Source organism: Macaca fascicularis, chromosome 12 (assembly GCF_037993035.2).
Source record: "Macaca fascicularis isolate 582-1 chromosome 12, T2T-MFA8v1.1".
Classification (NCBI taxonomy): domain Eukaryota; kingdom Metazoa; phylum Chordata; class Mammalia; order Primates; family Cercopithecidae; genus Macaca; species Macaca fascicularis.
Window position 1 is genome coordinate 134982465 of NC_088386.1, and position 13509 is coordinate 134995973.

A 13509-nucleotide genomic window follows, 5' to 3' on the forward strand; every position below is an offset into this window, starting at 1 on the left:
CTTTGCAGCAAGCGCACGTGGAGGGCTTTACTTCCCCGCTTTTAAGTGCTGTGGAGCCATTTTACTTCTAATCCCCCTCCAAAAACAAGTCCTGTGAAAATCACCGTTAAATGAAGTTCAGACCAAGAGAGTCTCTGGTGTCTAGGCTTGGTGTGTGGCGTTGCCTCAGAGCCAATCAAAACAAAATGTGAAAGATGAACCCAGGCTCACGGGCACTGGCACGTCGGCCACGCGTGAGGCTGCATGGGGCACAGTCGGATGCACATGCCCACGCTTATTTTCGTTTTCCTGGGCTCAGCACCCTCTAGGCTGTGATCCCAAGCACTTGCTAGACATAAGAAGGTCAGAATGTGAGGTGCAGGAGTGCAGCTTCAGCACCTGTTTGTGGAAAGACTAAGAAATGTTCCTTCTCCTCCATGGGACATGACTTCCTTGCCTGTAAAAAGGAAGCTGAGCACGGCACTCCCTGTGTCTTCGGGGCTGTGCTGCACCCTCCGTGACCCTCCTACAGGAGGAAGCTGAAGGAATGTCCCTGTTTAATAGATGCTGCAAAAAATGGGAAACTGGACTCACATTTTATTCCCAGAATTAAACTTTTAATAAACAACTCAGTCTTGGCCGGGCGTGGTGGCTCACGCCTGTAGTCCCAGCACTTTGGGAGGCTGAGGCAGGTGGATCACGAGGTCAGGAGATCGAGACCATCCTGGTGAACATGATGAAACCCCGTCTCTACTAAAAATACAAAGAATTAGCCGGGGGTGGTGGCGGGCGCCTGTAGTCCCAGCTACTCGGGAGGCTGAGGCAGGAGAATGGCGGGAACCCGGGAGGCGGAGCTTGCAGTGAGCCGAGATCACACCACTGCACTGCAGCCTGGGCGACAGAGCTAGACTCCGTCTCAAAAAAAAAAAAAAAAAAAAAAAGAACTCAGTCTCTAAAACAATAACACTGAGGTATCTGCCGTTGGCCTCTCAGGCCATCACTTTATGGAGAGTATTTCCATTTCCATGAGGTCACTCCTGGCCTCAGGGGCCACCTGAGGGCAGACAGGGGCGGGCTTGAAGTTTCCCAAGGCGGCAGGCCCACTGACCACGGGCTCAAGAGGCAGGAGAAATGGGTGGAGAGAGGGGATCTTTAGAGAAGGTTGGCAAATGCCTGTAAGGTGCACCCCTGGGGCCGGCAAGCCCAGGGAAGCCACGACTGTGGTGCCCAGAGGATGCCTATGCCCATGAGGCACGTACAGAGGGGAGCGTGGTGCTAAGGGGAGAGGGCAGCTTCTCTGTGTGGTGGCCTCTGCATTTAGGGAGGTCCCGTGTGAAGCCATGGGGTGCTACGAATCGCCTTCCCACGGCCTCAGTGTGGCTTCTCTGGCGCCTTCGTTACCGACACAGCACTGCACCCTTCGCTCAGTCATCAGCCAACCTGCACCTGCAGGCTGAAGACGACGTCTCCCCTTGGCTTCCCGGGGAACAGAGCTGGGTCGGGACAGCAGTAGCAGGCGGGTGCCGGCCACTCTCCTCGGCTTCCCAAGGGAACAGAGCTGGGTCGGGACAGCAGTAGCAGGCGGGTGCCGGCCACTCTCCTCGGCTTCTCGGGAAACAGAGTTGGGCTGGGATAGCAGTAGCAGGTGGGTGCCGGCCACTCTCCTCGGCTTCCCAAGGGGACAGAGCTGGGTCATGACAGCAGGCAGGTGCCGGCCACTCCCCTTGGCTTCCCGGGAAACAGAGTTGGGCTGGCATAGAAGTAGTAGGCAGGTGCGGCCACTCTCCTCTTCCCAGTGGGACAGAGCTGGGTTGGGACAGCAGGCGGGTGCGGCTACTCTCCTCAGCTTCCCAGGGGGACACAACTGGGTTGGGACAGCAGGCAGGTGTTGGCCACTCCCCTTGGCTTCCCAGGGGAACAGAGCTGGATTGGGACAGCAGGTGGGGTGCTGGCCATTCTCCTCAGCTTCCCGAGGAACACAGCTGGGCTGGGAAGGCAGGCAGGGTGCCAGCCACTCTCCTCAGCTTCCCGAGGAACAGAGCTGGGCCAGGACAGCAGGCGGGGTGCCGGCCACTCTCCTCAGCTTCCCGAGGAACAGAGCTGGGCTGGGACAGCAGGCGGGGTGCTGGCCATTCTGCTTCCTTGCAGGGCCATCGCTCGAGCAGCCTCCCAGCTGTGCTCTGTGCAAGGGGCTATGTCACGGGGCATGTCTAGCTCTAAACCACTGCATACCATCAAATTACGGCCTGTACATACCATCCTCAAAAGCCACAACGGCATCTAAATGCAACATTTCACTTTAGAGCTGGGTTTCAACATCTGGAAAGAAATGACCTTCCAGTTCATTCCCCCACTAGGACCCTAAAGAACACTCACCACACCCTCCGTCAACACAAGCCTCAGAGCAAACCGAGCTTATGGGGCCAACAGGCTGCAGCCCTGCGGCCACCCACAGCCGGCACGCCTCTGGGGACTCTGTGGGAACTGGGCTCAGGGCTGGCACACCATGCTGGAGTCTCTGGCTGCCTTTCTGCCCCCAGTAAATGCCCTGGCGCATCGTCCGTACAAACTGGCCCTCGCTGGCTCTCCCCACGAAGGGGCCTCCAGGGGGAGATGCTCCCAGCCACTTTCTCACCTCTTCCTGAAAATCGACTGAAGCAAAAGCGACCCCACTCAACCCTTATCCACCCCCACCCGAACCTTCTCCCGCTGGGTCTCCGCCCAGCACCTGTCAGCCTCCTCCAAGCCAGCACCTTGAGACCTCGCCACGTGCCCTCTCCGCCAAAATTAGCTGTTACTCCCCTCGATCCCATCTCACTTCAATCTCTTTGAGATGGCCCTACGTCTCCAGCCTGTGGCCCTGTCATGATCTCTGTTGCTGTTTTCTGGGCTTGTCCACTGGCCCCCAGCTCCTACCCTGGCCTGCTGTTTGCCAGGTCCAAGTCTGTCACTTAAGCTGCCACAAGATGGGCCTGTCCAACATGCAGAGCCGGCCGTGACGCTTCATTCCAGTCAGAGGCCCTGACAGCGCCCCCGCCATCAGGACCGAGCCTGGCTCTGTGGATGGGCGGGTTTGCGCCATCGGGCTCTGTCCCCTCAGGAAGGCCCTTCTCTCATAATGTCCCGTGCCAGGCTCATTCCTCCAGGACTCAGCCGGGGGCTTGCCTCCTCCAGAAACTTCCTTGGCCCCCCAGGTGGGCAGGTCCCCTGAGGTCTTACCAGGCCTGCCTAGAGCTTGTCCTCCCAGTCCCCTGCTACTCTCCAGGGCAGGCACTGTGCTGACTCACTGTTCGATCTCACAGGGCCGGCCCTGCAGGCACAGCGAAGGCTGGGTCAGGACGAGCTCTCTCAGCTCCGAGGCTGTAGCTTGTATGCTTTTGCTTCTTTGTGCTTCTCAGATAAATTTCTACATAGGAAAATACTTGGATGCATTTAAGAGACAAAACTGCTTTTAGAAAAGAACGTGGCACGGTCTGTATGAAACCTCTTCATAGCCTTGACTTCCTTAGGCAAGGAACCCAGGGACCAGCGTGGTGAGTGCAGTGGGTGTCACTCGGCAATGGTGAAAACAGCAGTTGTTAGGTGCTGTGACTCCTAAAACACACCTGTCTACAAAAGGCAGCAACACAGCAACACAGCTTATGGAAGGAACAAACACTGAGAGCCTCGGCCTTCCCGTCTCACTTGAAAAGTTGCAGAAAGTGAAACGGCTTTGCCCAGTTGCTCAATTTCCCGACTACTGCCAGTTTGTTAGGATATTACAGGAACTGCTTGAGAAGATCCAGTTTCAGAGACAACTCTGATAAATGTTGTAATATCACAGTGGAATCTAAGCTAGAAGCACGAGCATCTGGATGTGGCGCTCATCCCTGACAGAACAGTCCCCCGTGTCCCCGCGCACAGGTGAGGGAGGGGATACGGAGCTCCGTCACCATCGTCATCCTCTCCCTACACGCCCCTCCCCCGGCGGCTCCGACTTTACTCAGCAACTTCAAAGCCGCGTCTGGCACTGGGACTGGTTTGAATTAAGATTCCGTTTTCTCCTGTGAGTCTCTGGGCCTGAGGAGAAAGTGCCGGCTGCTTCTGGATTTCATTAGGGGCAATTTTCTTATCTTTTCTTTGTCTTAGGCTTGATCCCCTGAAAACGCAACGTGGCAGGCAATGGGTCTGAATAACAAGGTGCTGCCTGGAAGGCATGCATTGTCCCCGGGGGCCCCGGCGGGGGAGAGGAGCAGAAGAAAGGGGAGAACCAATCTCTGACCCTTCTTCCCCATCATCGGATGCCCAGGGAACCATAAATTGTAAACTTCAAAGTGCTATTTTACATTAAAATCAATAAAAAAAAAAACCCTGAAACAATTTTCCTTTTCAAAGACGCTATTTAAGCTTTAAAAAGTTCACTTGATAAGGTATTATCATGTACACACTTGGCAGGAGATTAAAGCACATGTCAAGAGCAACTCAGAAAGGCACGTTCATCCTAAAGGCTGGCCAGGCCGGCCGGGGCCTCGGGAGGGGGAGTGACCCTGAGGGCAGATGCCCATTGCTGCTTTGGGCCTGGGCTTGCCCACCAGCAGGGATGCCATGGGCTAAGGGTTTCACCCCAGGATCCAAGAGCCGAAGGCACCACTGAGAAATGCCCATGGGGTGAGAGTGGTCCATCAAAACCTGGCGTGGGACCACTGACCGGAAAGAGGGCACCACCTCCTTTCTCTCCGCAAACCAGGAAAGCCTGCCTTCTCTCTCTGCACGGGAATCTGGCCACAGTGGGCCCTGGGTTCCCCAGGCGGCACCAGTGTTCACTCAGGCAGGAAGTCGACCAGGCAGCATCTACACCTCTCATGGTGGCCAGAGACTTTACTTTCAGAGAAGCCTCCGAGGGAGCCCAGTTCTCTGGGGCGACAACCAAGCGAGGGGCAGCGGGAGCGCATTCCATGAGCAGACGGCGACACGCCCACGCCAGGGGTCCGATTTCATATGAGCTCATTTTCAGACGTGGCACACATTGGGGGAAGTCCTTCTCTTTTAAATTAGGCAGGACAACTGTCAACATTACATTAAATCTTGATCAAGAGTAAGAAGAGACATCAAAATCCAACCGATGAGATCGGGAAAAAGTGGTTCAGGTACAGATCAGAGCAGGTCTGCTGAGGCGCTCATGAATTCCCTCCTGCACAGCCCGGGCTCACCGCTGGAGCAGCCGAGCAGCCTGGGCGCCGTCAGACGGGGTCTGTTCCTTCTAGGAGCCACTGAGTGCCTGGGGAGGGGGCCCACATGTCCTGGTCCAGGCCTGTATGTCACCAGATCTCAACAACCTTTCCAAGGGGAGCAATGGACCCCAGTTAGAGAAGAACTGCAGACACTGAGAGGGGCCTTGTGACTTATTCACCATCCCCAGAAAGCATGTGGCAGAGTCCACACAAAACGTTTACAGATGTATCCTTGTGTAGGGCCTCACCTGCCAGAGACGTGCACACACAGGTGCACACAAAGACATGGGCATGCAAAGACACACAAGCACACATGTGTATACTCATACACAGACGTGCACACACAGATATACACACAAAAAGACATGTGCATGCGAAGACACACAGGCACACGGGTGTATACTCATACCTAGATGTGCACACACAGATATACACACACAGATACATGCATGCAAAGACACACAAGCACATGGGTGTGTACTCAGAGATGTGCACACACACATGCATACCTGCATGCACACAGACATGCATCCACACCCACACAGACGTGTGCAATGTACATAGGCATGGACACACACCTGAAGACATGTGCATGGCTACAGATGCCCGCACAAGCATGGAGAAACATGCACACAGATGAACACCCACCCACACAGACACACACACACGCAGGTGGACACGCACATATGCAGACATGCACTCACATCCATACAGACACACACGCACACACGTCACAAAGACACATCTGCACACATGTGGTTTATATGTATGTAAATCAGGACAAAACCATGGAGTTAGAGAAAGAGAAAAACGCTGAAGACTGTATGGGGCTTTGATGCCATATGGACAGTGTCTTCTAACAGAGACACAATCTGTCAGGTTCAGCCACACTAATAAAACCCTTCTCCCCACGTGGCTCTGGGAAGCGATGCAGGCCGGGGGCTGCTCCCCCGGAGCCCGTCACTGCACCGCGGCAGGCGAAGCCGCCATTTTAAAACGAGGACAAGAAAACCTGTGCTGCTCAGCGGCCCGTTCTGGGTCACAGGAATGACTCCAGTCTGGCCTACATCAATGGAGAAGCAACCACTTGATGACAAAAGCAAACACTGCGCCTTTAAACAGCTCCCTGAGGCTAAATTCTGAAGGCTCAGAGTCCCACGAAGGAAGTGGGAAGAAGGGCGACAACTGCCTCTTGATATTTAGGAATAAACAAGAAATACTTATTTCCATTGGACATCGCATCACAAGAGGTTTGCGGAAGAAGAATGAGGAGATCATGAGACCCTGAAGATCTTCGCCTTCGTTTCTCATGAACACACTCCACTCTGCACAGAAGTCCCGGCCACTGTCTCCATCACTCTCTCACCATCGGGACCTCGAGTGGGCTCCTGGTTTTATTTCATGCACAGAAGGGAGCACTAAGAGCCGATGGTAAGAAGATAGTCTCCAAGATTCCACGCTTGGCACTGAAGAACGAACTGAGACAGCCCCAACGGCCCCTGCAGCCCCGTTCAGCCACAGACCAGTTTCAGACACGCTCATCTCCAACAAGTGCTTCCTGGAGTGTGTGCACAGAGGAAAAGCTGCTATTTCAGGTGTCACGTGAAGCCAGGAGACTCACCTGAAGGCCGCCAAGTACTCAGCATCTCCCATGGGAGGGTCCAGGCCGCCAGTGAAAGCCATGTTGACGTTGAAACCCACGCCGGGCCCTGTGCCCACCTGTTGCCACAAGGAGAGAAACACACGTCACAGACCCTGAGCAGGACCTGTCTGACAGGAACGTCTGACACAGGTGGCACCAGGATGGGCTCAGCCTTGGGCCTCTGGGGAGAGCCCACGTGTCCCGATCTCCTGCTGCATATTCATTAAAACGTGCGCGAAGGAGTCCCCCACTCACACCGGTGCACTGACATCAACGAGGGGGCCCTTTTCCTGGCTGCTGAGGGCTCTCGCCAACCCTGCCCTCGGCACACCAAGGCCCCGTACTGACATTTCTGTGGACCCGCCGCCCTGTGTCGTGTGCCGTATGTGACATCGGGGAATCAGGCCTGGGTCTCTCTGGGCAGAAAGTGTCTCTGATGAGCCTGTCATTTTCTATTTCCTCTAAAAAAATAAGATCCGGAGGCAGACGGAGCGTCTTGCCTGGATGAAAGCCCTGCTGTGGGGGCCTCTGTTCAGAGTGGGCAGGCTCCGAAGGGGGACCTGGGGCGACGTTAAGGAGCCGCTGGGCCTGCCGTTCCTGGGGCCGCCACGCAGCCCTGCGCCGGGCAAAGGACAGTGGGCAGAGCCTCTTGCCGGAGGGTGTCTTGTGGAAGACAGTGGGCCGGGCCCTGCCTGGAGGAAAATGGGCACCGCTCACCTCCTCCTTCACAAACACCTCGGTCTGCCTGGATGGGAACCAGAAACAATATCCAGCCTCTCATTTGTACTTTAGACCAAACACAGGCCACCTGTGCACACGCGGCGCGTCGCACGCTGACGTCTGACTGAAGTTACTGTCTGGGCTTACGCGAGCGTGAAGGCCTCACTTGCTGCTGCCGGGCAGCTGTGGACCGTCTGCCCTGTGCCCCCACAGCGGCTCCCCGCAGCCCCCCTTACACACCCCACCTACCTCGTCAGGAGCCCCGCTGCCCGGGAAGAAGTTGCCATCGTCGTAGCGGTGGAGGGACATGTACAGGACGCTGGGGTCGCTGTAGAAAGCCTGCTGGGTCCCGTTTCCATGGTGCACGTCCTGCAAGAGCAGGAACAGCCAACTCAGGGCTGAGACGGGTCCTGGAGGGCGGCCTCCCCTCAGGGCTATCACCCCAGCTGTGCTTAGTGAACAACGGCTCCTGCTCAGGAATGACATTACCCTCCAGCCGGGCCGCACCCAGCGGACGCGAGTCTGGGCTGTGTGGGTCAGGGCTATGTGGTGCAGGGTTGCAGGGGTTCTAAGGCCCAGTGTTCGCATCTGCAGCACTGTTTCCCTCGCCCTGAGAGCCTTGGCACAATCCTGACTCCAGCAGCGGAGGGGCTGGAGTTCAGCCGGGCCTGGAGGCCACCATTTCCCAAACGAAGCCATCTGATCAATTTCCTGCACCTGCTGTGTCTCTGACAAGTGAGCAATTTCCTCAGCCTCTGTCGGGAAGGAGGTCACCGGCTGTGGCCTGCGCGCTTGCAGGCTCACGGGAGGTGCCAATCCCATGCCAGGCAGGGGGTTTGGCAGGAGACAAGTCCCAGGTGTCTGTGAGTGACAGGCACACACAGTACGGGGTCCAGGCCCCTGTGCCCAAATGGCAAGCACCGTTTCTTAATCACAAAACCCACAGGTCAAATGCACCAGAGGGCAACATGAGAGGCAGCCTGGGGCTTTACTGACCATGGCTGTTCTGCCCTGGGCCACACGGCAGGTGGTCACCAGGATGGGCGGGCGAGGGGGTGGCCCTGCTGAGAACAGCTGTGTGCCTGAGAAGAGAGCAGGCAGCCCTGATGTCCCCAGCGCGAGAGCTTGCTGCTCTGTTATCTGTGCTCATCACAGTAAAGGTGGAAGGGCAGCCACAGGTGAGGAGTGATGGAACAGGTGCCTTCGGTCCCACAGAGAAGGTAATCAGCATGAAAATGCACACGGAGGCTTTCCCGACGCACAGCTTCCCACTGAGATGCCCCTGTCCGCGTGGTGTGTACATGGGCAACATCACAGCTCCGCGTGCAGGGAGCACACCACACGGGGTCCACACAGCCTGTCTGTGTGCCCTAGCGCTTCACTCTGCAACATCACAGCTCAGCGTGCAGGGAGCACGCCACACGGGGTCTACACAGCCTGTCTGTGTGCCCTAGCGCTTCACTCTGCAACATCACAGCTCAGCGTGCAGGGAGCACACCACACGGGGTCTACACAGCCTGTCTGCGTGCCCTAGCGCTTCACTCTGCAACATCACAGCTCAGCGTGCAGGGAGCACACCACACGGGGTCTACACAGCCTGTCTGCGTGCCCTAGTGCTTCACTCTGTGTTGGGGACGGGTCCCCGGTCTTTAGCCGTCAGCAGCCTCACATTGCTCTCTTCTTGGGCACTCCTACCGGCTCCCTTAGGAGGAGCTGAGGGAGGGCTCCCGGCTCGCAGGTCCTTGGGTGTGGAGGACCCGCTGCTCTGCCGCATCCCCTGACCTGCCTCTCCGAAAGCGCACGGCCGCCTGGGGGCTGTCTGGCCGTCCTGGCTGCGCCATATTGTTTCTTTACCCAAACTCAGAGGGACTTTTCCAATTCAAATCATAACCCTACCTGACAGGGCCTGCTTTTCCCCTTAAAATTATGAAACAAATCATAAATACCAAAGACAACACTAAATATGTATATATCTGGCTTTAAAAAGAGTAGTAAGATGAACACCTTGAACATTAATTTCCGGTATAAGAATGAGTATACCTATTCGTGGAATGTAGATTCAGACACCATATAGCATTATTTAAAAAGAGATGACTCTTTTGGGGCAGTGGCAGCCCCCATTCCAGCAGGACCAGGTGCCCACACAGCAGCAGGAAGGCATGGGTTTCACTGTGGTGACTGAGAGGAGACTGCCGCCTTCAGCCAGGTCAGGGCCCTCCCAGGCTCCCAGGCCACACACAAAGTCGATGTGGACACAGCCTCCTCCCCAACGCCTGCCTTCCAAGAAGATCTCACCAAGGGTGGCCCCGGCTGCTGCCCTCACCCACAGGCATATTTCTGGACACGCCAGGACCCCATTCGCCGGGGTCGGCTGATGGAAGCTATAGAATGACTTGTAGCAGGTTTGGGGCTTTAATTCTCCGCATCTTTGAGACCGTTTCCAGAAACCTAAGCTTCCCAAATCCAAGAGCCCCCCTCCTCTCTCCACATGCTGCTGTCTGGTCGGGGAGGACACTGGCGGCTCTACTTACCCAGTCCACGATGAGGATCTTGCTCACGCTCAACCTCTGCTGCAGAAGCTTGGCTGCCACGGCCACGGAGTTGAAGTAGCAAAAGCCCCTGTGGGAGAGAACCGACGCTGGAGACAAAGCACAGGTGGGCGGTGGCCAGTTTTCCCACAACCCGCCAGAGAGCCACTCGGGTCCACGCAGACCTGAGAGGTCTCTGTGAGTGCACAGCTCCTGAATCTGCCGCAGGGAACCTTCAGTGATGCCGGAGAATCGGCTAACAGAGAGACACACACACACACACACACACACACACACACACACACACACACACACAGGGAACCTTCAGTGATGCCGGAGAATCGGTTAACAGAGAGACACATACACACACACACACACACACACACACACACACAGGGAACCTTCAGTGATGCCGGAGAATCGGCTAACAGAGAGAGACACACACACACACACACACACACACACACACACACAGGGAACCTTCAGTGATGCCGGAGAATCGGCTAACAGAGAGACACACACACACACACACACACACACACACACACACACACACAGGGAACCTTCAGTGATGCCGGAGAATCGGCTAACAGAGAGACACATACACATCACACACACACACACACACACACACACACACACACACAGAGGGAACCTTCAGTGATGCCGGAGAATCGGCTAACAGAGAGACACACACACACACACACACACACACACACACACACACCCCACAGAGACACACACCCCACACAGACACACACCCCACACAGACACACACCCCACAGACACACACCCCACACAGACACACACCCCACACACACACCCCACACAGACACACACACATATCATGCAACACGTCCTACACACATACATGCCCCACAGATACACCCATACACCACAGACACACGCCCCACACAGACACACACTCCACATACACACCCCACACAGATACACACTCCACACAGACACACACCCCACACAGACACACACCCCACACAGACACACACCCCACACACACACTCCACACAGATACACACCCCACACAGACACACACCCCACACAGACACACACCCCACACAGATACACACCCCACACAGACACACACTCCACACAGATACCCCACACAGATACACACCCCACACAGATACACACCCCACACAGATACACACTCCACACAGACACACACCCCACACAGACACACACCCCACACAGACACACACGCCACACAGACACACACTCCACACACACACACACACACACGGAACCTTCAGTGATGTCGGAGAATCGGCTAACAGAGAGACACATACACATCACACACACACACACACACACACACACACACACACACACACACACACACAGGGAACCTTCAGTGATGCCGGAGAATCGGCTAACAGAGAGACACATACACACACACACACACACACACACACACACACACCCCACAGAGACACACACCCCACAGAGACACACACCCCACACAGACACACACCCCACAGACACACACCCCACACAGACACACACCCCACACACACACCCCACACAGACACACACACATATCATGCAACACGTCCTACACACATACATGCCCCACAGATACACCCATACACCACAGACACACGCCCCACACAGACACACACTCCACACACACACCCCACACAGATACACACCCCACACAGACACACACCCCACACAGATACACACCCTACACAGACACACACCCCACACAGACACACACCCCACACAGACACACACTCCACACAGACACACACCCCACACAGACACACACTCCACACAGACACACACCCCACACAGACACACACTCCACACAGACACACACCCCACACAGACACACACTCCACACAGACACACACCCCACACAGACACACACTCCACACAGACACACACCCCACACAGACACACACTCCACACAGACACACACCCCACACAGATACACACCCCACACAGATACACACTCCACACAGACACACACCCCACACAGACACACAACCCACACAGATACACACTCCACACAGACACACACCCCACACAGATACACACTCCACACAGACACACACCCCACACAGACACACACCCCACAGACAGACACACACACATATCATGCAACACGTCCTACACACATACATGCCCCACAGATACACCCATACACCACAGACACACGCCCCACACAGACACACACTCCACACAGACACACATCCCACACAGATACACACTCCACACAGACACACACCCCACACAGACACACACCCCACACAGACACACACCCCACACAGATACACACCCCACACAGACACACACCCCACACAGACACACACCCCACACAGACACACACTCCACAAAAACACACACCCCACACAGATACACACCCCACAGACACACACATATCATGCAACACGCCCTACACACATACATGCCCCACAGATACACCCATACACCACAGACACACACCCCACACAGACACACACTCCACACAGACACACACCCCACATAGATACACATCCCACACAGACACACACCCCACACAGACACACACCCCACAAAAACACACACTCCACACAGACACACACCCCACACAGATACACACCCCACACACACACCCCACAGAGATACACACATATCATGCAACACACCCTACACACATACATGCCCCACAGATACACCCATACACCACAGACACACACCCCACACAGACACACACCCCACACAGACACACACCCCACAAAAACACACACTCCACACAGACACACACTCCACACACACACCCCACACAGATACACACCCCACACAGACACACACCCCACACACACCCCACACAGATACACACATATCATGCAACACACCCTACACACATACATGCCCCACAGATACGCCCATACACCACAGACACACACCTCACAAAAACACATACCCCACACAGACACACACCTCACAAAAACACACACCCCACACAGACACACACCCAGACACACATGCAGATACACATGAACATCCCACACAGAAACACACACATACAGAAACCACAGATACATACAAGCACACACACACATATACACATAAGCATAGACATATCACACATATCCACAGTTCCATACAGAGACACACACACACACTCTCTCCTGCTTGGAGGTCCCCCATGCTCCTCTGGTAGGGAAGCCTATTTCGCATGTGACCAGCATGTCCCTCATCTTCGCCCGGAACCCTTCCTCTCAGGAGCTGCCGCCCCGGCACACGGACACGGCACACGGACACGGCAGCTGCTCATCTCAGTTGCTTACTGCTGACCTTTCTATATTCCAATACACAAATTACCCTTAATTTTAGAGACTCTTACTCAAGAGACCGAGAAAACAAGCTATGGAAGTGACTCAAATAACAATGAAAACCTTCTCAATCTCCATTTCCCTTTGAA

At 55.4% G+C, this 13509-nt stretch overlaps 1 protein-coding gene across 25 annotated transcripts in view; it reads right to left on the minus strand.

The window, feature by feature from the left end:
• HDAC4 (histone deacetylase 4) overlaps positions 1–13509 on the minus strand; it is a 352120-nt gene that overhangs the window by 25638 nt on the left and 312973 nt on the right. For all 25 annotated transcript variants that reach the window (XM_074010653.1, XM_045368051.2, XM_045368055.3 and 22 more), the window contains 3 exons: positions 10083–10170; positions 7801–7920; positions 6811–6908 (listed from right to left, as the gene is read on the minus strand). In XM_074010653.1, coding sequence (XP_073866754.1) covers positions 6811–6908; positions 7801–7920; positions 10083–10170 — 306 coding nt within the window. The remainder of the gene's footprint in view (positions 1–6810; positions 6909–7800; positions 7921–10082; positions 10171–13509) is intronic.